The sequence below is a fragment of the Catharus ustulatus genome, chromosome 4, assembly GCF_009819885.2.
Source record: "Catharus ustulatus isolate bCatUst1 chromosome 4, bCatUst1.pri.v2, whole genome shotgun sequence".
Lineage (NCBI taxonomy): Eukaryota > Metazoa > Chordata > Aves > Passeriformes > Turdidae > Catharus > Catharus ustulatus.
Genome location: NC_046224.1, coordinates 3,394,542 through 3,419,703, shown reverse-complemented (window position 1 = coordinate 3,419,703; position 25,162 = coordinate 3,394,542). Strand labels below are relative to the sequence as shown.

At 45.3% G+C, this 25,162-nt stretch overlaps 2 protein-coding genes across 5 annotated transcripts in view; one reads left to right on the top strand and one right to left on the bottom strand.

Annotated features, from left to right (window-relative positions):
- The window catches only part of MKLN1 (muskelin 1), a 100,867-nt gene extending 82,974 nt beyond the window's left edge, over nt 1-17,893 (top strand). The window contains exons 17-18 of the mRNA XM_033057470.2: nt 7,031-7,085; nt 8,987-17,893. Coding sequence (XP_032913361.1) covers nt 7,031-7,085; nt 8,987-9,108 — 177 coding nt within the window. The 3' untranslated portion in view covers nt 9,109-17,893. The remainder of the gene's footprint in view (nt 1-7,030; nt 7,086-8,986) is intronic.
- An 837-nt stretch (nt 17,894-18,730) lies between these two features.
- Nucleotides 18,731-25,162, bottom strand: part of PODXL (podocalyxin like) — a 44,664-nt gene continuing 38,232 nt past the window's right edge. The window contains exons 6-9 of one of the 4 annotated variants that reach the window (XM_033058268.2): nt 25,045-25,106; nt 24,814-24,975; nt 23,456-23,512; nt 18,731-22,277 (exon numbers count right to left, since the gene is read on the bottom strand). In XM_033058268.2, coding sequence (XP_032914159.1) covers nt 22,083-22,277; nt 23,456-23,512; nt 24,814-24,975; nt 25,045-25,106 — 476 coding nt within the window. In that variant the 3' untranslated portion in view covers nt 18,731-22,082. The remainder of the gene's footprint in view (nt 22,278-23,455; nt 23,513-24,813; nt 24,976-25,044; nt 25,107-25,162) is intronic. The other 3 variants (XM_033058269.2, XM_033058271.1, XM_033058272.1) reach the window with 3 other exon arrangements.

Below are 25,162 nucleotides of genomic sequence, written 5' to 3'. Positions count from 1 at the left end.
AAATTGTTCCATATCTAGTTTCACATCCTTTGTAGTTATTTCTAGGAAATACAATAGATGATCCTGCTTTTCTTAAAGGAGATTTTTATTTTTTTTCCCACTATGTGCCATCTTCCCAGTGTGGGTGCATTTCCAGAGTCTTTGAGGTTGGAAAAGACCTTTAAGGTCATCAAGTGCAACCATTGCCCCAGCACTGCCAAGGCCACCACTAAACCAGGTGCCACATCTCTATGGCTTTTAAATACCTCCAGGGATGGGGATTACACTTCCCTAGGCAGCCTGTGCCAGGACGACCCTTCTGGTGAATTTTTTCCTGATACCCAGTCTTAACTTGAGGCCATTTCCTTTTGTGCTGTGTTTTACTGCTTGGGAGTGACCCCCTTGGCTGTCCCCTCGTGTCAGGGTGTTGTGCAGAACCAGGAGCCTCCTTTTGTCCAGGCTGAGCCCCTTTCCCAGCTCCCTCAGCCTCTCCTGGTGCTTCAGACCCTTCCCAGCTCAATTCCTCTCCCTGGACACACTCCATCCCCTCAGTGACTTCCTTGTGAGAGGGCAAAACTGAACCCAGAATTCAAGGCTTTTTCTTCCTGTACAAGCCCTCATTCTGATGCTTTCTTTTCCCTTTCTGCTCCCTCCCACTCCTGTAAAATGTGTCCTGTGTTCTTTGATCTCCTTTTTTCTCCCTGTCACACCTGTGTGCTGGTAGCCTCTCTCTCCTCAGCCAGTTATTCCTAAAGAGATCCTGCATCTCATGGCTGGCTGGGCCTTTTTATTATTCCCTGAACAGCAAACATCTGTGATGTGATGAGCAAGCTCCTTTCCTAGTTGCTGCTGCCTCCTGTCGCCCACAGAGCGAAGGAGGTGCTGCAGAAGCTGCACACTGGGCACATCTGGCACAGCAAAGCCTTTAATATCCTGCTTTTCCTTTTCCCAGTTCAGTGTTCAGCTTGTCCACATTGTAGGAATGGAGAATTTACATGACTGCATGGGCTCCTTTGAGAGTTTGGGGGCATGTAGAAGCTGTATCATGCCAGGTAGAAATAAAATGAAATGTTTGAAAAAAGGAATTACCCCTTTTCAGAGAGCATACTGGTGTTGTGAACATTAATGATCCAGCGAATGAGCTTACATAGCTCAATCCAGCTGAGTGAATGCATTGTGGATTCTTTCTCTGCAGGCCTAATGTCTGATCCAAACAAAATCCAATAGCTTGTGTCTGTTGTGCTGGGCCGTCAGATCAGCACACACCATTCAGCAGAATTAAAGCTTCCATCCATTCCAGCCATCTCCAAAAAATTCATTTAACAGCTTCTGGGACGCTTTTGTTCGCGTTTTTTGTTTTTGGTTGTTTTTTTTTTTAAATTATTATTCATTGTGCTGGTCATAAAGCTTTAACTTCCAAAGCTTTTTTTTCCACTGGCACAGATCTGCCAGGGCTGTGGCACAGAGCCAGCTGCTGGGCTGGTACTGACTGGGTGCATTTCCAGTTGACGTCAATTTACCTTCCGGTTATCACATCGAGTTGGCTTTTTGCTCTGGCATGGCATCTCCAAATGGCTCCTGTGCTTTCCAAAGGACTGACGCAGGCATTTTGGATTCCATATCGAATTTCAAGCACCAGTTTGATTGTGTCTCTCAGCCCAGACACCTCCATACCCTGCCTTTATTTGATTTGTATCTCGATTAATAGCAAAGGTGATAGATGTGGTTGGCTGCAGCCATTGAATGCTGTAAGGCTTCTTAGAACTTTAGGGAATCAATTCCTGTTTGTTTTCCCTCCTTTCAGGGTAACTGTTAAATTTGGGAAGGACCAGGCTGAACAGTTTTATCCCCAACTTTGTGCAATAATTCTGGAGACTGGCCTGTATGGCTTCATGTTTTATGGATGGAGATCTGGGTGGTGTTATATACCATTACAAGCAGAATTTCCCCTTGCGGTGAGGCTTGCTTGCTTTGTAATAGAAGTAATTCCTTCTAACTTAGTTAGGCAAGTCTGTTCAGCTGTTTGCAGTTGGATGCCAAGGAAAACAAACAGACTGTTCTTGAAACTTACTTTGGCATTAGGAACCGATTTTGTTTAAAGTAGCATGAATGATTGATAGTAGGAACATACCCGAAGATTTTCATTCTGGTGCTGTGAATTTTAGGGATGCTAAGAGGGCTAGATTTTTATTTCCCTTTTTTATTACTCTGAAATGAAATAGGTATCTGCAAGTAAGAGGTATTGCATGGGTGCTTTGTTTAGTAGCCACAGGGCTGTGTGCCAGCAATTTCTCTGCCCACAAATGCAGATCCAGTTCTCTTTAACTGTGATTCTGCTTGACATCACTTAAACCTCCTCAGTCAGTTCAGTGTTCCCAAATCAGTGGATCTTTTTTACTGGCTGTGAGTTAATAGCCCTGACACTGTAGGAAAAGGAGAGTAAGTCCCTAGAAAATGTGGAATTTTGCCCATGATTTAACAGATAGAAAGATGTATAAAAGGGTTATTTGCTGGTGCAAAATTTTCTGCTGGCCTGGCTGTTCTTCTGTTTCACACACAGATGTGAATTTGGTGGTAGATTACAACAGCAGGCTTTTAAAGATAAAAGGATGGTCAAAATAAATATCAAATTGAATTCCAAATTTTGTACTTAGAGAAAAACAGGTGCTGTTAAAGCACAGAAACATCAGCAGTTCATGTACAAAAGCTGAAGATGCTCCTTGAACACTGCAGTAATCATACCCAGAGCTTTGCTGCTGTTAAATGGGCTGCAGTAGAAATCAAGATGACACCAAAAAAATGTCCAGTGCTTTCCAAGTATGGGAGAGCAGGATGATTTTGTTCATGGAGATTCAACAACTGATGAAGCTCTATCCCATGGTTGTTGTAAAACAGATACAAAGCACAAGGAAAACTCAGAGTATGTTTTTCTTGGAGCATGGTAGGAGAAAGAGCAAGGACCTGGAGGCCAATCTGAGGCCTGACTTGCTGTAGGCTGAGGCTGGAGGCCCCTGTTCAAGGCTGCTTCATACTTTCCATTCTTAAGACCTTGTCTTTAATAAATTTGACAGATAAAGCCAGCAGGGCCCAAAAGTATTGTTTGAATTTGCATTAGACTGATATTTCTGGGAAAATTGACGCCCAAATGGGAAAAATAGTTCTAGGAAGGAGCTAAGAAAAGCCTGTTTCTCTTCTTTGTGTCCTGCTGTGATTCTTTGTAAAGCCTCAGAGGCTGTGTGCTGCAGGAGCAGAGCTTTGGAGCCAAGGAGCCTTTACAAAAACAGCATCCAGCCTTCCCAATTTCAGTGTCAGCTCCGTCCTCAAAGGGTCTGAGCCTCTCTGTGCCTCTTTGAGCCTGTGCTGGGAGTCACCAGCCCCAGAGCACTGCTCCAAGCTGAGGAACTGGTTTATGCTGTGATCTGAACACTAAAACACAGGCATTCCAGAGGGGAGGAGTTGTGTCTGATTCATACAGGTATGCCAGGTATCCCAAACCAGAGTTACTCATTCTCCCTTAATCATCTTGTTTGTGCAAAGGCAGAGGTGTGCAGATAGATAAAAATAGACATAGTGTAACCTTTTATTAGTTAGCCAGATCTGTTTATCTCCAAGGAACCCCTGCCTGTGTTCAGAAGGTTGGTTGGATCTCTCAGAGAGAAGTTAATTGTATAACAAAGGGAACTGCTGCCTTTTGAATGGAGACTTAATTTGGAAAGGATGAAGCCAGTGAGCCAGAGGGATTGTCAGAAGAAAATGGGTGGTGGTGTGATTGAAGCAGTTGGATGCTTCTGCTGGGTAATTGAATTCTGCTCTTGCCTCCATAACAGAGTTGCTGTGTGATATTAAGCAAATTGTTTTTCCTAGATGGTCATTAATTGGGTGTTTCATTCTGGTGCCTGATGGGAGAGATCTGAGGTGTGATTTGCTTGAGGGCTTTGCTTTTCTGTGAATTCAGAAGCTGTTGCATAACACTACATATTTTGAAAAATCAGATACTGTTAGTTTCAAATAGACCCAAAATTAATCAGAGTTTGAAGTGCCATCTGTTAGAATAACAATTAGTATGATAAGAAAGTACATGAAGAAATTAATTCCTTCTTTAGAGCAGAGCTTCAACTTTGTGAAGAAAATAGTACATTGGATATCTGCTGGGATGGGATAATGAGCAGTAACTGTCCTACGCTTTGGGAATTAAGTAGAGATCCTTTGAGAGAACAGTGTAGGGTTTGGGATCATAATACAAATGCAGAGTGAACCAGCTTAGGCTCAGCACTGTCCTTAACTGATGTTCTTAACTCACATGCTCGACTTCTCCATCAGAAAGTGCTTTTCAAGTGTGAGCTGATACACAAATTTAATTACAAACCAAACAAACAACGGCCCTCAAGGTTAACTCAAGTGCAGTGCCATCAGCAGAGAAGGAAACAAGATCCTTCTTCCCCACAAAGCTGCAAAGAACTCATAGCCATGAAAATCCATCATGCCTGGTGCAGAGGAGGCTGCAATACTTGGCAGAGGCTGCTTCAGCAGGGTTTTGGTCTCAGTTCAGCAAGTTCCTGGCTGAACCCTGCTCATCTGGCCTCTTACTCGGGCACCTGAGCCCCAGTGTGGCTTTGTGCTCCCAGCAGGACCTTGGGAGCACAGGAACCCCTGGAAGCACGTGGCATGTGCTTTATCCCAGCCTGTGTGCCACCAGGCAGCTGGCAGAGGGCCCTGAGGCAATTGTGTGGAAGGGCAGGATGGCCAGAGCGTGGCATTTGCGCTCTGAAGCCGCACGGATTTAGCCACGGGTTTTATTGGAACTTTTGGAGCTATTTCTGCTGGGCAGCTGTTTAAGTCCAGGGCTGCTGGGAAGCCAAGCTGCTCTCACAAATGAGGCTCAGGGTGGAATCCTCCTGTGGCATTGCAGTGATTTTGTGTAACCAGGCTTTACACTCAGGAGGGCACTTTACACCCCCTTCCCCCTCATCTGCAGTTTGTCAATCCTGGGTCTTTCTCACCACACCCTCCCCAAAGCATACAGAACTCTGCAGTCCCTATTTTAGCCTTTTTTTTCCCCCTATGTCACATTGAAACTGATCTCACTGAAGTGTTTTGGTAGCTTCTTGCACTTGGTTGTAGATGTACTTTTTGTAGCAGCCTTTTGCATCTGTGACTTCTGGCAGTTTTGTTCTTGGCCACTGTTCTGTGGAGGTTCTGGAGCCCTGACTCCTTTGAGCTTTCTTCATAGAACTTGGTTTTCAGAACACTTTTTTTTTTTTTCCTAGTGCTTTCCTCATATGTCAGTAACTGATACAGGGCATCCCAAAATGGGTGCCTTATTGTAGAGGAGACTTTAAAACCTTGATGACAGCAAGAGTATTTCATTTAAAGATTCTGCTCCTTTTCATGCATTTGTCAGTTTTATAATAACTGATACTGATTTGTTGTAGCTCCTAAGTGCATTTTCACAGAGCCTCTGCACCTGTTCTGTATTGCTGATTTTTTCTGTTTATGTTGATTTGCACTTGGCCCCAGTGAAATGCACCTCAATCCATCATTATAATTTGGATTAAGTGGAAAAACAGTTGGAAGGCTGTCTGTTCCATGCTGGCAGTCAGTCTGAGTGTGGTGTAAGGTCTGGTGATCCTGCCCTGTTCTGCCAAGCAGGTTATCACTGAAAACTCAGGGTGATACTGACCCTGGGGCACAGATGAATCACTCCTGATTCAAGGCCCCATTTTGATGTCAAACCATTGATGGCCTCCCACAGTAAAGTTATTTGACCTGTTTGCCTTTCCCTGTTGGCTTAATCTAAGTGATGCCTTGACAATGTGCCTTAAATATCATATAAAAGTGTTAAAATTCCTATGAAAGTCAGAATGGACAAGGTCTATTGCCAAATCCCATCCCTAGGGCCTTCTGCCTCAGAGGAGAAATCAGATTGATATGCTACAACTTGTTGTTGCCAAATTCACGTTGGCTGCTACTCATCACCTTCTCCACTCCTACATGCCTACAAATTGTCTGTGTTCCCATTTTTCTTGAAATTGAAATTAAACTGATGGATATGTAATGCCTGGCTGTTCTTTCCACTCTTTCCCTGAATATATTTGCTTCTCTTCTGTTTTTTCCTCACTTCTTATCCTTCAGGCTGTGTGCTGAAAAGACACACAGGCAGGAGACACAAGATTCCAAGGCTTTAAGGAATCAACTCTTTCTTTGCAGGAGCATGACAAAGCACTAAGCTTTGCTGTTCCTTGGGTAACTGGAAACAGCAGTCAGGAGCAGAGGAAGACACTGTGGTCACCATCTATCAGTGTGACATGAAGGGAGAATAAAATCATGAATGTGTTATTTAAAATGTTTTTATTCATGATCTCGATGTTCCCAAACAAAGAAAAATTATTTTTAGTTAAGAAGATATTGCCTTAAGTTTGAGATATGAGATCTCTGGCAGTTCAGAAGGGTTGTTGTCATTAGTATCATAGAATGGTTTGGATTGGATGGGAGCTTAAGGATCATTGAGTTCCAAACCCCCTGCCATGGGCAGGGATGCCACCTTTTAGATCAGACTGCTCAGTCCTACCTGGCCCTGAACTGCTGGGATTGGGGCATCCACAGCTTCCCTGGGCAGAGCTTTCTCTGTGTTCAAGCAGTTCATGCTCACTCCAGCAGTTACCCTTTTTTTGTGCCATCTAATTCCTGTACCATGTTAATCCCTGGGAATGTTATTGTATGGAAGGGACTCTACCTTCTGCCAAAGAGGCAAAAAATTATATGTAAAAAATTAGATTTTTAGAGCTCTCAGTCAAATACCTTTCATTGCATCAACACTGCTCTAGTTCTAGGAAAAGCCATCTAACTTGTGCCAAGGTGACAAATTGTAGTGCTCATGTGAAAGTGCCTGCTGCTGTTATTCATGTGTCTGGCACAGGAGTTATGAGGATTGGGTAGAGAAAACACAGCAACTCTAAAGCTACTTGTACTTCTGTGAATCCTTTGGGGTTTTTTGCCTGTGTGGTTAATAACACTTTTTTCTTTCTTTGTCCCTTTACCTCCTCTTCTGCAGTTTCAGCTTCTTGCCTCAGCATTATTTAAGTCTGGCTCGGATTTCACGACTCTTGGTGAGTATTGTGTGTCGGAGGAATTACATGATGTTCCCTTTGATAATTACTCTTAGTTTCTACTGGGTTTTATATCAAATATTATAGTTCCTATCAACATTGCAGGCTCTTTTCAATATGCAAAGTGCCACTACCCAGACATTTGAGAGGTTATTTATAATGACCAGTGTCCAATGCCTCAAGCCCATATTTAAAACATCTGTCAACATCAGTGGTTTTAAACCAATGCCTCCTGGGATCATTTTGTGTCTCTTATTACATCTGATCCTTCACTGTTACCCAAGTAAACAGAAGCTTTGGTCAGAATAAAGCACCTCCTGTCATGTCACTTTGGAATCTCACAGCATGGCTACGGCTCTGTTTGCTGTGATAACTGCAATTCCTGGAGTAGTTTGGTTCGCTCTGTTCTCTGCAGAACGAGTTCTTTGGGCAGAGTGTCAAGAGCGGAGAAAACAGTGGCGTGAAGGGCTGGAAACAGGAGGGCTGAGCCAAAGCCATGATTTGTTTCACTGCTCTGTCCAGTTAACTCCTTGAGAGATCTCAGAGACTCATCCTGAGCAAGCTGTAGGAAAACTACTGGCAGAAATTACATCCTTGTACTGCTGGGGTGTCCTCAAGTCACTGAGCTCTTGCTGAGAGAATGGAAGACTTTAATTTTTGATGGAGGTACAATTCCCAATCTAAGAAATTGAGGGAAAGTTAAAGCCCACTGCAGTTCTGCCCTGATGGATGAGGAAGCTCTGCTGAATTCCTGTGGTTTGGAAGACCCTAGTTGATCAAGTTGACCCTATAAGATGAACTTTTTTAAAAAAAGAAAACCCAAGTTTGAAAAAAGTTGAATTTTTCGTAGACTCATAGACTAGTTTGGACTGGAAAGGACCTTTAAAAATCATCTCATTCCAACCCCCCCTGCCATGGGCAGGAACACTTTCCACTATTGCAGGTTGCTCCAAGCCCCATCAAATCTGGACTGGGACACTTTAGGTATGGGACATACGCAGCTTCCCTGGGCAACCTGTGCCAGTGCTTCACCACCCTCAAAACTTTTCCCTTGTTTTAAGCATTTTAAAAGATGGATTAGTTCTTGACTCAGTACAATACTTTATCCAGATTTCGGATTTACAGATAGGAGGATATGTACATCAAGAAGTGCTTTGAAAATAAAAACCCCAGCCCTCCTTGATTTGATTAATTTGGTTAACTTTGATTAATTGAAGAGTGAGTTCACCGAATTAGAAAGCATTCCTTTGAGATAGCAGCAATGGAAGTAATCCAAAGTGGAGATCGTTGTGTGCCTGCCTTATTGTCTTGTTGATGATTTTAATGTAGGATTTGGATAAACAATGCAAACCAAATCCTGCTGTGTTGGGAAGCAACACTCCAGAAACCGATTTGCAAAGCTCCTGTGTGCCAAGATGCAGCCAGGTGCAAGTCCAGTGAGTAAATACCAACTCTGAGTTGGGACTCCTGCTGTCAGCACAGCTTATCTCAAGGAAAACTTGAAGCAATCCAAAGAGCAGTTCTGGTTATGGCAGTGAAGATAACGAAGAAAGCCTGAGGACAGAAGAAATGAGGCACCAAATAAAAATAGCTACATGGATTTTGTTTTCTGGGACATCAGAGCAGTCCCCTGAGAACTCCTGCTTCCCCCATTTCTTTGGGGCTGTCAGTGAGCTTGACAGACATTTGTTTATTACTTTTTATGGCATTTTGATGGCAGTCCTGGCTTGGGGTGACAATCTCTGTATATGTGCTCACAGTAGTGGGACAGAGAGCTGGCAACCTTGTTAGTGGAGGCAGAGGGAGCTGTTAACATCTATCCCAAATGGACAATCCCACAGCTAAACTGAGTGTTTGGGGTTGGTAGAAGTGACTTACTTTCCCCTTTCCTTCCTCCCCAGGATTTTCAGACGTTGACCACACGTATGCCCAGAGAACTCAGCTGTTTGACACGTTAGTCAACTTCTTCCCAGACAACATGACCCCTCCTAAAGGCAACCTGGTGGACCTCATCACGCTGTAACAGAGCAATCACTGGACACATGGAAGAGGGGAAAAGCATCCATTTTCAGTATTTTAATTTTTTTACTGCATTGATTGACTGCTGGGATGAAGTTAATATAGTAACCCCTAGGTGTTTGAAAGGGGTTTTATACTTGTATGGTGAATCCCTGGAGCTTTTCCCTTGGAGTAGGTTAATAAAATGTAACTGACGTACTTCTGACTAAATATATATATTTTTTCTGACTTTGGATTTTGAGTTAGCAAATGTAAGATGAAAAGGTGGGGAAAAAAGAAAAAGAAATAAAACCCAGTCATGCAGTGATCTTTTTGCCTATGGGGGAAAATTTGAAATTTGTGAGTTGTCTGGGATTAAAGATGATGGGTTTTATTTTGCATTTCCTGAGGAAGAGGGGGAAGAGGTTTTTCTTTCCTCGTTTGTAGCTAGTCATGATGTAATGCTTTCTCCTACAACTCCATCCTCAGCAGCTGCATAACTTGGTGGCAGGACACTGGCACGTGTTGAGGTGATGTAATTGTGTCCTGAGTCTTGTACTCACGGTGTGTCACGGGAAGGCGAGCGTGAGTTCCGAACCGTCTGTCTCCCCTTCCCAGAGATGTGCTGACAGTCGTGTCTAATTGCTTCTGAGACTCCATCTAAACTGACTTCTGCATCCCTGTCTCCTGTTCTCTGGAGCCTTCCACTTAAACCTGGCAGGCAAGAGGGAACCTGGGAGATCCAGCTGGAAAATGGGAGTGCGGTCGCTGCCCGCACGGGCCCCTTGTCAGGGATCGATCTCTTTGCTGCTGTGCTCATCCACTGAGAAACCCTGTGGGTCCTCAGTGAGCCTGGCAGAACTGGGTCTTCCACCACACACACCCCTGCAACCTGACCCCGGGTTGGGTGTAGGATTTCTGAAGCAGATTGTCTTCATTTCCATGTGCTTCTGTGTGTGTTTGTCCACGTGTATGCGTACAGGGCAGCTTGTCTCCTTCCCCTGTAGTGCAGCTCCCTTGTCAATGCATTTTAGACCTAGATCTGAATGTCAGGGAGGCCTTCTTAGCATAAATCTTTGAAAATGAGCTGATACGTATGTATAGAAAATGTATTCTTCCTTTTGCTGAAAGCCTTTTTATAAACACTCTAAGGGCTTGGTGCTGCACTGTGAGGTGGAATGAAGGACATGCATACCCAGCATTAGAAACTCTGCATTCAGTACACACTGGCAGATGTAAATATTTATATGAAACTGCAAAACTTTCTGTCCAGCAGTGTTCATGCCAGTCAGGTATTGTTGCTGCACCTGCTGGGGCTCCTGTTGAACTTGGTGGAAGTCCTGTGTGTGCAAAGATGATTTGGACTCTTGAAATAAAGAGTTAGTCAAGTGTCTTTTTCAGAGCTCGAGTGTCTGCTTGCTTTGATTGTATTGCCTCTTTATCATGTTCTTTGTGTGACTTTTGTAGTCCTGGTGCATTAGAAATAAATTTCAAAACCTCATACTAGTGTTTAATCACTTAGAAAGGAACAGTATGTCAGAGGCCAGGCTTGTCTTCAGGGAGGACTGTACAAATGAAGTGTTTTTAACCTGTCACTTGAGACTGTTCAGACACTGTTCACTTCAGTGGATGGCAAATCAGATGTCTGCAGAAGAATCCACTCAGTCTGGGAAATGAAATCTGATGAAATTGTTTCTTTGGAACGTGGCAGGTTTTTTTCCTATTCACATGGAAAGTTTTACATCACTGCTGGGCTTTGTGGTGTGCTACCTGTGCTGAGCCTTTGTTAACTTAGAGTTTGTACAGTACAAATGTAGATACTGGGGGAATATTCCAGCTGAGCTGTTGCTTCCGTTGAGATCGAAATGAGCACTTTTAATGCTATCACCCAAAATTCTGCAACATTTTAGTACTTAAATTTAGTGCTGCTGTGCTCCTTTATCACTTGATCTCGTTGCTTGTGTATCCTCAGCTTCAGTCAGATGATTAAATAGTCTTTGTGACAGTTCTCTAATTAACCAGGCTCTTCACAAACCGTTGTGTGTCCACCTTGGATGCCTAAAATAACCCCAAAGATCCACCTTGGTGGAGAAGCCCTGGTGAGCAGGCAGGGGAGAAGTTCAGGAAGGCCCAGAGCTGTGAATGGTGTTGCTGGTGAGCAGTGCATCGTGTCAGGTCTGATTTGTGTGACAGGAATTCGATCCAAACCCGTTGTCCTCCGTGCTGGGGGCGCGTGTGGAGCCCGGCAGCCTCGGCTCTGTGTTTTGTAGCCTCGTGCAAATCGATGATTTGTTGGAGCGAGGGGAAGGTTGCTTCTGCAGGACTGACAGTCCCAGCTAACGAGAGCACTTCAGGATGATCAAATATTGACCTGCCTTTGTCCCGAGCAGATCGATGCTGCTCGCACCAGCACGGTTCATGGCTTGCAGCTGGTGATTAACCAGCAGAAACTTCACTCAGCTCTGCAGTATTTGTTGAGCAGCAGAGGCACCGTGTGGCCAGAGAGGTTAATCCAAAGGGAAAGCTTCTTGTGGCTTTGCCAAGGGTCTTTCCTTCTTTTTGTCCTTAGGGCTAGGAGTCAAATGTTCTCTCTTTGCATTAGTGTGTGCTACGTTACCTGCTTTAAATTCTAACCAAAAATTCTGAGCAGTGAAGTATAAATTTCCTTTTAAAATTGACCACTTGTTGTCAGGCAGTGACACAGGTAGTTTGAATTTCATTGCATGCTGATCTTTAAAGACACTGGTGATATGCCAGGAAAGCATCTGAGGTGCTCATTACAGAAAGCCCGAAATAAAAACAGTAAAGAAACCCACTGGATCTGAAAACAGCCACCTGAAAACATTTCACAGCCCAGTGCATGCGAGGTTATAAATATCTGAGCTGTGCGTGAGAAGTCTTTGAACCTCACCATCATTGCTTGCTGGCTGTGTCTGAGGCTGCTCTTTAGCTTAGACAAGACAAACATATTCTATTTGCCTTTACTTCAGATTATAAGGTGACTTTGTGTATGAACTTGACACCACATAATCTTTGCACTACAGTGAGTAATTCTATCTGTAAATTCTGTGTTAACTTGTAAATAAGGTATTGCAAAGGAAAGCGTCATTCCTTGACAGAGAGGGACTCATTCATCATGTTTTGGGTCTTTAAAGCCAAAGTTGCAAAGTTCTGGTATGTCTTTAAAAGCTAGAGGAAGTCAGGGTGGGGTAAACTTGATACAGACATCCAGACTTCACTCTTGTTTTAGCTTTTTTGAAAATGTCCTTTGAAATCCCTGTGTTTGGTTCTTCACTGACTCTGGCCCTTACAACACCCTTTAGAGGATCATCTCCTTGGAAAAGAAATTATTCTTTGTTATTCCTGTCAAGTGATGCATTTTCTTAGAGAAATAAGGCCCTTCAGAATTAATTTTTTTGGTCACTTGGATTAGGTAGAATTAAGTGAGTTTGTTAATGTTTGTCTTACACAACCCCTCATAGTAGTCACAAGATAGAAGTTGTTAAGAATTCTCCCAAAATGATTTCTCCAAGCATGTTCTGCTCTTGCAGTGTGACCCAAAAATGTTGTCATGTGGCAGAAGGACTTTGTTACATGTTGTTAAATGAGATTATAACCACTTCAGCCACCTTTTTGCCTCTTTTCTTTTGAGGATCCCATTAGTTAGTATTGGTCCTGGGAAGGCCTGAAGGGTGATGCAAAATGTTCATTGAAATTAATTGTAGTTGGTATCCTCTTGCTCTTTTAAAGATATTTGTGATGTGTTTATTCTTTATCTCTTCCTTTTGCTGAGCATAATGAGGAAGGAGAATTTTCTTTTGGAAAAGTTCAGTTTGCCCTTTCCCTGGGTGGCATCTTGCATGGGTAGTTAAGGTAGTTGTGTAAATAAACCTCTGGAATTGGTTTTTGTTTGCCTGGGATGGCTCTGGGTGTACACAGGTACACCCTGGCTCAGGGATCAGGCTGGAGCTTCCTACCAGAATTTCAGTTAACAAAATCTTATTTTGGAAAATCAGTCTGGGAACAGCCAGTTGGAAAAGTTTTTCCAGGGCATTGTCTTGTGCAGTGGCAACTGGAGTGAAATTAAAAATTTTCCTAAAGAGCATAGAAAAGCTTCCCTTTGTGGAGCAACAAAGTTAAATGAAATTGCTGAAACTTTTTGATCATTGTTTATAATAACCCAGCCTAAAAACTGAATGATTTAATAACAGTTTGAAGATTGAGGAGTCAGTAAGCAAATTAACTGGACCCACCTATGACAGGAGGTGTGGGCTGGTGGCCAGAGATTGCCACAGCTCATCTGTGTGTGTCTTAAATTGGCAGCCACGAGTGTCCAGGGCTCCATGAGCTGTTCCTTCTTCCAGAAGAAACTCCTTCCAAAGCCGAGTAATGACTCTGGAAGAGTGTTTTCCATAGGGCTTTGTGGAACAGCTGTTTGCTGAACCATTTTCCTGATGTGTGCAGATTTTTTAAAGGGAGTTTTCTCTGTCCCAAAGTTTTGTGCTGACCTGGCCCTGCTGTGCCAACCTGCCCTGGTGAGTGGTGGATTCAGAGCAGAATCCTGAGGAATGCTTCAAACTTGTTTGCTGCTCTTACTGTGAGAAAGATGAGCATTCATGCTGCTTGTGTCAAATGCAGGAGGGTGGTAGGTACCTGTAGCACAAATACTATCAGCTCTCTTGTTGCCTCCTGCATTTCAGAATCGAGAAATAAATGCTTTTGTAGAGCTTATTGAGTGAATTTTAAGTTTGAATAATTTGTACAACCTCCCTCTCTGCACAGACAGTAATTCTGCTGATGTAATGCTGTGCCACTTTTGGGGAAAATGGCAGAAAATTAGTAGATAGGTTTCCATTCGGTCCCTTTGTTTTTAAAAGTGGAAAAAATGTCTTGTGAAACCTTGAGTCCCCGTGTATGCTTTGAATTTTAGCTTATTAGTTGGCTCAGAGTTAAGGAATGTTTTGGCTATTGTCAAGTGAAGTCCTGACAGTAAAAGCAGTTCATGTATGTCTCTGGAAGTGCTTGTGTTGTTTTATAGCTGTACTTATTACAGAAACAGAGGTGGACCCAGTTGAAAAATTAAAATTATTGGTGTTTTGATTTAGGGGGAAGATTATAGAAACTCTGAGCTTGGCCTATTTTAATAAGTACATGTGTTAATTTGGAGATGGGTCTTATTTTGTGAGAGGAGAGTTTAAGGACAACTATATGACTTGTTCTTGCTATAGATTGCTAGTAATATATAAGCTGTAAATACTGTTGAAATGTAAATGTGCTGTCAGAAGCTTGTTAGTGTATCTAAATGCCTGTGGGAATGGGAGACCAAATCATACCCTGTCATGGAAAAGGTTATACTGGAGATTATTCAAGTTCTGGTAATGGCTTATAGGCAAAATCCCTCTTCTCCTGAAAGCTTTTAGTATAATGAAAAGTTGGAGTGGAGAAAGTAGGTTAACTGTACTGGAACCAGGATAAGAGTCCATGGCTCAGTGCTTGGATAAATTGACTCCAGATGCTTTTGTCTGTGGGCAATGGATCCAAACGTGGTTTTGGAGTGGAAGCCAGTTAATGACCTGCTTATTGCTGCTGGAGAGTCCTGCAGGAGAGCCTCACAGGGATGCCAGCAGGTATCCCTGCAGCATTCCTGGCAGAGGTCACAGAGCTGGCTGCAGTGTGGGATTATCCACGTGTGCTTTGGTTATATCTGAGCTGAGGAGGAGGATGCAGTGGCTGTGTGGGTGTGTGTAATTCCAGCTGTGTGGCTGAGGTGTGGAGCTCTGCAGGGCACACATCCTGAGGATAACACACTGCTGCTGTCTGCTTGGCCTTCATGGACTCAGTTTGATAGGGGTGAACTCAAATTCCTGTTTCCAGTGGAGCTGCTGTCAGTGCATCACCTCAGTACTCTGAAATCTCAATTTATGCTTGGTGCAGACACAGCTCCACGTTGCCTTGGCTTCCAGCTGTTTGCTCTAAGTCAGCACAGCTTTTACCAATGACCTGGAGAGTGTGAGTGCTGTCAGAACTCACTCCACTGTTCAGCTCCAGCAGTTCATTCCTGGAAACAGGGATGTGAGTGAACAGCTCAAAACTGGCTCTGTCAGGCTAGAATTTTGGGTTTGCTACTAATTTGGAAGGAAAGTCTTATCACTGGGTGGTGTGATGGTTAAAGCATGACCCTTTGGTTATTCCCCCATTTATTCTGAATTTTCTTTCCCTGTGAGGCTGATCACTGCTATTAAAATGCATCAGACTTCCCTGAGTTTAGTAGGTACCTGTGGAGGAATTAAATGTTAGAGCTCCGTAGTGGTTATTGAGGCATCAGTTTCCCCACATCATACTCCAGTTGCTTCTTTTGCAGAGCTCCTTCTGCTGCCTCTGAGAGAGTCAGGAAACATCCTTGTGATTTACATTGTTCTTTCCAGGGCTGTTTCTCATCCTGGGTAAGGACAGGGAAGCGTGGGAGATGATTTCCCACTGCAGCACACAATTATTTACTTGTGCCCTTCCATGGCCTCACATTCAGTGCTGTGATACTCCTTCCCTCCCATCTCAGGGTTTATTTTGTGTCACCCCAAGAAGAAAAAGGTGATAATACCAACCCTCAAGTTGTCCTAGGTTCCTACACCTGCTCTAATTGTCCCAAAACTTTTACAGATATTGGAGTTTTGGTTTATTTCTGCAGCATAAGGCAGAGGGAGTGAGAAGAGAAATAGTCTTGGGGTTAATGCAGGGATGCTGATGTGAATAGGTGTGGAAGGTGTGGTCTGTCTTTGTGGAAGGGCTTTGAAGAACTCTCCCAACAGCAGCTTTGCTGTTCAGAGCTGATTTTACAATGTCAGCTAGATTCTCTGGCTCTTCTTCAGAGAGAAGTGATGCAATATCAGGATCTTCTAGTCCTGGAGCTTCACCTCAAGCTTTGTCCCCCTTCCACCCCAGACACCAGAGAGAATAATACCAATTCTATTCTCTCCACAGCAATTCTGAGGAAGCCAGCTGGGTTTAACCCTGCTCAAACAGACCAGAGGTGATGCAGCACCACTGGCTTTTGGATCAGGGCTGGCTGCCTTCAGGGATTGTTAAAACCTAAAAGCATTCTGAGCTTTCTGATGAAAGCTGCCAGTCAGAGTAAAGGAGATTAGGTGCTTTTTAATTAATTTGGTGGTGGGGAGGCTGGACCACAACAGTGGCTCCAGTGGTTGCAGTCATCTCCACATCCCAAATAGCAGTGGATAGGTTTTACTCCCCAGTGACAGGAAAATAAACTTTAAATATCCTGACTTAGTAACCAAGGGATTCAATCAATTACTCAGTGTTTCACTAAATAGAGAAGTGCTGCAATGTGTGAACAGGGTCTGTTCATTAAAAAACCACATTGAGGCTTAATTTTTTGATTTTTTTTTTTGAGGTTTTGTCAAAAACTCAACTCTTAAAAGGGGAAAATGGAAGAGAACTAGTGTGCTGCTGACTTGTTTCCTCTCCTTTCTGCTGTGGTCATCAGGAATGCAAACTAACAGTGGAGGGTGAATATTGCCTTCATCTTCCCCTCCTCATTCCTGTCCCTCCCGTTGATGTTTTGATGTGCAAAACACTCTTCACTTCAGAAGCTGCTGTGCAGGGTAGTGGAAAGGAAAACAAACCCCTCGTTATTAGTAGCATTGCCATTTGCTTAAGCTGTATTTTCTGCTGTGTCTTCCAGCACTCCCTCCTCCACAGCAGGAAATGAGGGGGTGCTGAGGAGACCACAAGCCAGGGAAAAGAGCTTAATTATACAAACAAATGTGTTCGTGGGAGCCTTGCAAATTGGAGGCCCTGAACCACAGAGACCACTTTGCTGAGGGACAGAAATTGGAAGTCTGTGGGCTCATTCCCAGTTAATTGGAGGTGACATTCCCATCCTGTGGGCTGCTGGTGTTGTACATGTTGTGCATGCAGATGCTGAGGTGCAGCAGGTCTCGTTTTGGGAGTATTGAGCCTCGTTAAATGTCTGCTCTGTGAAAGTGCTGCAGCTGCCCCTCTTAGAGGAGTTGTGGCACTGACAGGACCTGGGGGTCAAACACCAGTGAGCTGGCTGGGCACTTCACCTGAATGGGGTGGGAGATTGAGCTCTTTGTTGAGCTGTAGCCTCTGCTGTGATGGTATCACTGTAGTGTGTGATGGTTTGTTTGTCTGGACCTTCAGTGTTCATTATCTTGTCCTCTGCACCCCAGTGTGGTCCCCAAAAGCTGGTTCTCCCTCCCTAATGATGGAGGTGTGAGTGTCCACCCCCTGTCCACGATTTGGCCTCTCTGTTCTGTTTTGACACCCAGCTTGGAGCGTTTGCACCTCCCCAGCAATCCTGCAGGCTCTGGTGTCCGTTTGGATTCCCTTTGGTGTCTGTCCTGCAGCTGTTGTCTGGGACACCTGAGCACAGGAGAGCTGAGCTGAGAGGTGTGGACAGCCCTGGGCTGGAAAGAAGCATCTGTGGGGTGATGAAAGCTGTGAACTGCTCATGTGTTTTAATAGGCAGGTCAAATATTGACTGCTCCTGTGCTGAGCCTGTGGTGGTTACAGGCATCTTCCCTGGACTCTGGTGATTCCCTTTCCCATTCTTTTCTTTGTGGATGATCTTTGTTCAGCCTGGAGTGTTAATTTTCTTCCTTGGCATAAATCATCTTTGATGATTTCTGGGTTGGTGTGTGAGCCCCATGCTGTACATAAATGAATGAGTGACACGAGGAATATCTACAAATGTAGTTATGTTGTATGTAATGTACATAAGGAGAGAATGTATTTTGTTCATTTTTTTCTTAATAAAAATGTATATGCTAGCAAGGGTGTTGATTTAAGATCTGTTTGTTCTCACATCGCTTCAGAGAGTGGAAAAATGCCTGTGAAGGTCTTTTAGTGATGGAGAAATTATGAAATGAGTGGTGCATTATGTGTGACCCTGCTGCCTGACATCACTGATGAGCTCAGTCAGTATCCCATAAATCCAGCACATTCCCAGGAACATTCACAGGAACTTTTTCAGGGGGAGCACAAAGGTAGAACATAGGCTGTAGCAAACTGCTGATGTTCAATATCTGACTTAAACAAATTGCAATTTTTTCCCCTTTATATAAGCAGAAACTTAACCTGGAACACAATGTTTTATTTTGGGCTCTTGAAGGTCAGTGGAGCTGCTGAACTGCCCACACTGCTGCTGCCCCTCTGCTGCCCTGGGGTGATGCCTCTGCTGCTTTATGGGTGTGATTTGATTCCCTCCTCCACAGCCTGACCTGAGTGCAAGGAGGGGCTGCACACCAGAGTGAGTTAGGATGAAATGCAGAAATAAATAAGGGTGAAATGCACAAATAAGGGTGAGTTGCCTTTCCCTTTGACAGCCTGAAGGCACCAAGAGCTCAAAAAAGTGCTCTCACACCACCCCAGCTTCCCACCCCTCTGAGTTCTCTCTGCTTTTTAAATTTAATAGGTTTTCCACCACTATAGTACTTCCTTCTGCATAGGAAAAACACAGGCTCTCCCATGGCTGGCTCCTGTGAAGGTCTGGGTTGGTTTTGTTCCAGCTAGTTTCCCATGGAGCATCTCCAGAGCAGGAAGCTGAGGCCCTGGAACTTGTCCTGTGCCCTGCCCACCCCCTCCTCACTCAGCCAAAGGCACGAAACTTTTACATAAGAATGTTTATTGACAGAAATACATGATGCTCTCAAAATATATTTGTAGGAAAATGCAAGAATAATCTCTTACAATCCAGTTCCTCAGTAAATTCCAGTGTAAATCAGACTCCTGTCCCCATGAGAGATGCTGCTACACACAGTATGTGAGAGCTCTGCTCTGTGTGCAAGGTTCAACAGGTAACCACCTGAGGAATTAGCTTTTCCTTCTCCAGCCCCTCATGGATTATCACTTCTGTGTGTCTTCTGTCACAGTATCAACCTCATCAGCTGGGTCACGGCACTGTGAGCGGGAGATAAAATGTTCCTAAAGTATTTACACGTTTCCTCATGAATCTGAAAGTAGAAAAGTCTCTTGCAAGGACATCTGAGCTGCTTGTAAAGCTCTCACTGAAAGGTAAGAGCAGGAATCTCTTTGTACAATGTGTGGGATGTTAAAGCTGTTTTGGGGGAGAGGAGCACAGGGAAGGGAGGAAGGGAATGCCTGGGTAAATATTTTTTTTTAAATTTTATTTATTATTTTTGGTCTAACAATTATGGCTACAGTCTATGAAGGGAAGGGTTAAGGCCAAAGATGCTCATTGCTGCATTTCCTACCTGATTTTTTTTTTTTCCAAAAAAAGAATGTTCTCAACATTAAAAAAAAAAAAAAAAAGTACTGTTTTCTTTTCCTGTGGAAATAGTTCTTTTAAATAGGGGAAGGAAAATCTACTATAAAATATTAGTGGTTTAAAAATACGGTGTCTGGAAAAATAAATAAATGTACAATTCCTATTCAAATATAAATCACTATAAGCACTTGCTGAGCAGTTAACATCCTCAGTGGTCTCTGCTCGGAAAGATTTAAGGTTCCTTGATCTCAAGCCTCTGTAGGGTTCTCTTGGAAAGTCTTTGGACCTGACTCATTAAAGCACTTTGGCATCTCTTTGCTGGGAAGGGGGAATCTTTAGGCACGTGCCAAAGCCCAACTGCCTGGAGATGCCCTGCCAGGAGTGTCCCTGTGGCAGCTCCAGCCCTGGTGGCCACAGCAGCGCTGCTGCCCTGGTTTCACTGGGTTTGTTCTCTGGGAAGGACAGAAATGGGAGGTCAGGGACCTGCTGCTTGTCTGTCAGGGCAGCTGGGAGGCCACGGTGCTCACAAGAGCAATTCAGAGCTGAGGGTCTGAGTTCTCTGAGACTCGTGGCCATGTTAAAGAGCTGAACTTGATGGTGCTAGAACAGGGACAAAGCCATGGCACAAAGTTACCTGGGCAAGAGGTGTTTTTCTGCTTCATGTCAAATTTTAATCCCCTACCAGGCTGGCCTTTAGCTTTTTCTTTCTTTTTTTTTTTTTTCTTTTTAAGATTTTAATTTTTTTTTAACATTTATTTTCTTTGTTATTTCCCCTCCCCTCCAGAATTACTTCCCCATAGTGCAGTGCACAGGTAAGTGAAGTGTGCAGAATACATTGCTAATGAATAGCAGGAATATTTACATACAAAAATATAAAGGTTTGAACACTTCAGACTCTGCCCTTCAGTGCAGGACAGAAGGGGGAAGAGTCTCTTGCATCTTCTGCCAGCACCTGTCCTGGGGCTGAGTGAAACACCCTGATCCCCTCCTTCCTGAGTACTCCCAACTCCACCAGGGTTTCTCCAAGCTTCCCATTGCTTGGGAATGCTTTTCCCCTCCTTCAGGCAGCCATGGGAGCAGATCCCAGTGGGTTGACTTGGTGGCAGAACCCAAAGGAAATGTCCCTGCTGTGCCTTGGTTTGTGGCAGGCAGAGGAGAAGGGTTTGGGCATTGCTCTTCTCTGCAGCTCCTCTGGCTGGCAGAGGGTTTGGGACAAGCACCATCCTCATGCTGGGAGAGGGACTCAGCCAAGTGACCTCCTGGTCCTCGTGTGCTGGAGGATGGAGCCCAGCTGGAGGATGATCCCTGCCTCTGCCAGGACTGAGCTGCTTCACCAGAGCACAGGCATGAAACTCCTCAACCTTTTAGAGCCATCTAGGAGCTGTGGTGGGGAGTCAAAATCCAGAAATGGCCTCAGTCCAGCCATATTCTTCTTCTCCCCTTTAAAGGCTTCAGCAAAGGGAGAGCTGGGTGACAGAGCAAGGGCTGCAGGACAAAGCTCAGTCCCAGCTTCACTGCTGAGCTGGAAGTCGCTTTGCAGGTCTCTGTTATTTCAGTGGCTTGTGAAGAAGAGCTTGAGAGCGTGGGCTGAGCGTTTAAACCTTGAGGGGATGAAACACCAAGGGACACCTGAATGCCATCAAGCTCCCTGGCTCACATTCTGCTGCTCTTTTGCCTCTTCTGCTGCTCATGCTGGAAAATGTGCCCTCAAAAATCACAAACCATCGTGGTGCATGTGTCCCACAGTCTGGTGGAAGATGGATGAGGGCTGTGAGATGCTGCTGTATAATTCCTGGAAGGCAAGTGATCCTTCTGTAGGGAAGTGCAGCACCAGAGCTGGGCTCCTGCACCACAAAACCCCCAACACCACACCTGGGCTAGAGACCAGGCATTGCTCTTGCTCTCCACACCCTTCCTAAGAGGGATGAACTCAAGGAATTCCTCCTTCTCCTCTCCCTCCTCCTCATCCTTTCAAAACAAGAAGCTGCTGCACCTCTCTGGGTCTCCAGGTGGGTGCAGGATCTGTTGCACAGCCCTTGGCAGCAGGGCTGAGCATCTCTTGGCACTGCTGCATCCCTGCCACCCTGCTGGGATGCATCCATTCACTGTGGCACAACGAGGGGCTCTTGTGCGCTTCAGCTCTGAGCAGAGGATGCAAACTGGATTAAAAAGAACCAGGCTGTTCCAGCTTTGTTCATTCACTACCTGGGTGTCAGGGAGGGCAGGGTGATGACTAAACAGCGTGGGCCAGAGGATTTGTCGAGCTGTAATTGCCGAGTGCTGCTTTGCTGTCAGATGTGCTCCATCTCCCATCCTATTTATTTTATTTCTCTTGATTTCTGAGTCGCTCTGTCGCTGGAGGGTGCAGCTGGCATGGTCAGATGTGGGATGGGAGGGGACATGATTGGAGGAGACACCAGCAGCTCTTCAGGAGCAAAGCCACCCTGTTTGCCCATGGCTGCTCTTGTCTGGCGTGGGAGGAGGATGGGGGATGGAGGATGCTTGGCCAGATGTGGCTTGTGTTGCTGTGCCCCAGAGGTGTCTTCTCATGTCCTTTCCTCTTCCATCCTGCACCCCACATGGTGGCACAAGGGGCCACAATTAGTTCATTAAGGGATTTTCTGCTTTTTGGGGGGAATTTTGCCTTGTTTTGGAGCTCTGTGTGCGTGTGTGTAGGGTTTATGGGATTTTTTAGGGGGGTGGTTGTTTTTCTCTCGATCAAGTTCTGCATCCTATAAATGCGTGTCCTCCTCTTCCTCCAGGTCCTCCTTCATGAGGGTGTCCAGAGGAACGATCCAGCTGTCCCCCAGCTCCCCATTGAGGTTCACCTTCTTCTCCTGCATTTCAGAGGAGGTCTCCATCACCTCCAGCGTGGGGTTGTCGTGGTAGCCGTTCTCCATGGTCTGCATCTCCTCGGTCAGACGCTGCTATGAGGAAAGAAAACCATAAACCCCACTGAACAACACCTTGGCCATGCTGTGAGTGTCACCTCAGGGCTGTCACCTCCCAGCCAGCTGTGACAGCTGCTCCATATGGATTTATATAACTACATATAGAGACTTTCATGGTGAGGTTGAGGCAGGGGGCAGTGAGGTGATAGCATGGAGCTGGCAAGAGAAAAACTCTGCTGATGATGGAAGGAGGAAAGAGTAGCCAGAGATATGTGGAAAACCTCCAGGAGCAGCTGCCAGCTTCAGTTTGTTCCACCCAGGACCCTGGGAAGAGGTTGAGCATCACTGCATCCCAAATTCTACCTCCCTACTGCCTGCTCTTCCCCTCCCCTTTCTCTCTACCCCTGTCCTTTTTTTGTTGCTTTATTATTCTTCTTTAGTCAGAGCTATCTCCCACCTGCCAGATGTTGAGCATTATCCCTCCTCATTCTGGAACTCTCAATGGAAACCAGGCAGGGGAAGATGGAATTGGAAACTTTATCATCCTTGTCCTTTGGTGTGATGTGCTCCAACTCAGCCCTTCATCCCTTGGCAGAACCCCAGCCCATCCCAATTCTGTATCCACTTGAGCTCCTGCATCCCCATCCTTCCCTAGAGGAATTCAGTGGGGAGCTGCAGTCCCTGCTCAGCCCTTTTTGAGAAGCACAGGGCTCTCAGTGTGTCCTTCATCCCCATCCTTCCCTGGAAGGATTCAGTGGGGAATTGCAGTCCTTGCTCAGCCCTTTTTGGGGAACCCTGTTAAAATCTGCCTGGATTCACAGCTTGCTCCTCCTAGTAAATGTCAGGAGACAGGCGTGGGAGGGAATCCATGGAGAAGAGAGGGATGGAGAAGCAAAACTGCAGGGCTTGGCACTGGCAGAGGGGCTGCAGAGGCGCTGCTGGGAGTCCCCTGTGTCACTGTGGCAGGGTGGGGACTGTGGGATGCTCGAAAGCACAGAGAGCACACCTGGGCTCTCCCAAGTGTTGCTTCCCTGTGGGATTGCTGGTCTCCCACCATGGCAAGGCACCCTCCAGCCATGCAGCGAGGGGAAAGGGGCTGTAAAGCTGGGCTTTAGTCCTGTTAAAAGCTACTGGGCCCTACCAAGCGCCGGAGGTGAGAGCTGGGGTGTTACGGATGCGGCGCCCGCCCCTCCGATCCCTGTGTTGGAACTCACATTAAAGATCAGGGCCACATGTCCATCATCAAACCCGGGGACATCAGGGTGGATGTTCTGGGTATTTCCAAGATAAAACAACAGGGAGGGAGGTGGGGGGCGAGGAGGGTTGGAGAAAAAAAAAGATAGGAAAAAAAAAACAAACTTTCAAGTCATTTTTGGAAACGAAACAGAAACCACCCAAAAAACAAAGCCAGGAAGGAGGAATGTGTTTGATTTTAGGAAATGGCATCCTTTTCTTTGGTTTTGCTATTTTACCCTGTGTCTGGTGGGAATTTACCTCTGGAACATCCAAGTTGGATTGGTACCTGTTCCTCTGCACCAGGTTATTTTAGGAATACGTGTTCCCATCACTAAGAATACCCTATTTCTACCCATTTTCTGAACAACATGGGGTGAGTTACACTGTTATCTATCCCTGGTGGGATGTTTTTCACCCCAGCCAGAGAGGTTTCATGCAAGGGATGGTGAAACTCTGGAAGCTCCAAGGGGACCACAGTGCAGGTCAAATATTTATTGAGGTCTTGCCTCTTCCCCTATTTCTTCCCAAAAATTCAAGCCTGGTAAGTACAAACAAGTATGACAGGGACATTGGTTTGTTCTTCCCTCCCTCCTGTGTTCACCTACCTGGCACTGTAAATATTTAAAGCTTTATCCCTTTTTTTTCCCGTGGGGCAGAGGTTGGGATCACTGAAAAGGGATGAGCTGGTCCAGGTAAAAATGATTTGAAGTAGGAGTGAAGAAAGTTTACTTCTCCATCAGGAGGGTGGTTTACCCTGATTGTATAATCTGATTTCATAATTATTTTCCTTTGTTGTTTCTGTCTGTCCTCAAGCTGAATCCTCAGAAATGGCAGCTGGGACCAGTGAAAACCTTGGTGCCCCAGGCTGTGGGAATGGCCAGTCCTTGCAGGTGGATGCTACACTAAAATCACCTAATATTGCTTCCTGAGATAAAAATCACATTATTTTCTCTTTCTGTGTTGGTTCTTTCTTTAAATCCTGCTGCTCCTCTGAAATTTGGCCCTGGCCCAGCTCTTGCAAAAGCTGAGCCCTGCAGTGTCGATGTCCCTCCTGCTGATGCCCTCCTTCTTCCCTGCACACAGCCTGGGGCTCCCTGGCACCCAACCCAGCTCCACTACTTGTCAAAGTATTTTAAGAATTTTTTTGAGGGGTACAGCTTGTTTTTGCTATGGGGTTTGGGATTGAGAAAACCTTTCTTGTCAAAATTATGATCAGTGGGCAAGCCAGGAAGTCTCCACCAGCAGAGACAGCAACACTGCTGATCCTCATCTCCTGAAGGTGCCTCTGGGATGGAAAAAGTCTTGGGATAGCTGTCCCACCCTCCTGCCACCTTACCTGGTCCTTCTTCTGGGAGAAGCGCTGGTGGCAGCCGTAGATGGCGGCGATGAGCAGCAGGGAGCCGGCCAGGGTGATGATGGTGATGATCAGGGGCGTGCTCAGCTCATCCTTGATGGTCATGTCTTCCATTTTATCAGAGGTGATGTTGAAAATGCCGAGCTGCCAAGGAGGGACAGGTCAGGCTCCTGTGCCACCACCACTGGGGGACATCTGTGGGGACCCACTCACCTGCTCTAGCTTGTCCTTCTTCTCCTTCAGCTCTGTGAGGATTTCTTCAGAGTCTAAGGGAACTGGGGGAAGAAAAAGGTTTCAGTGAGCACGAGGTGTGGAGGGAGAACAGGTTGTG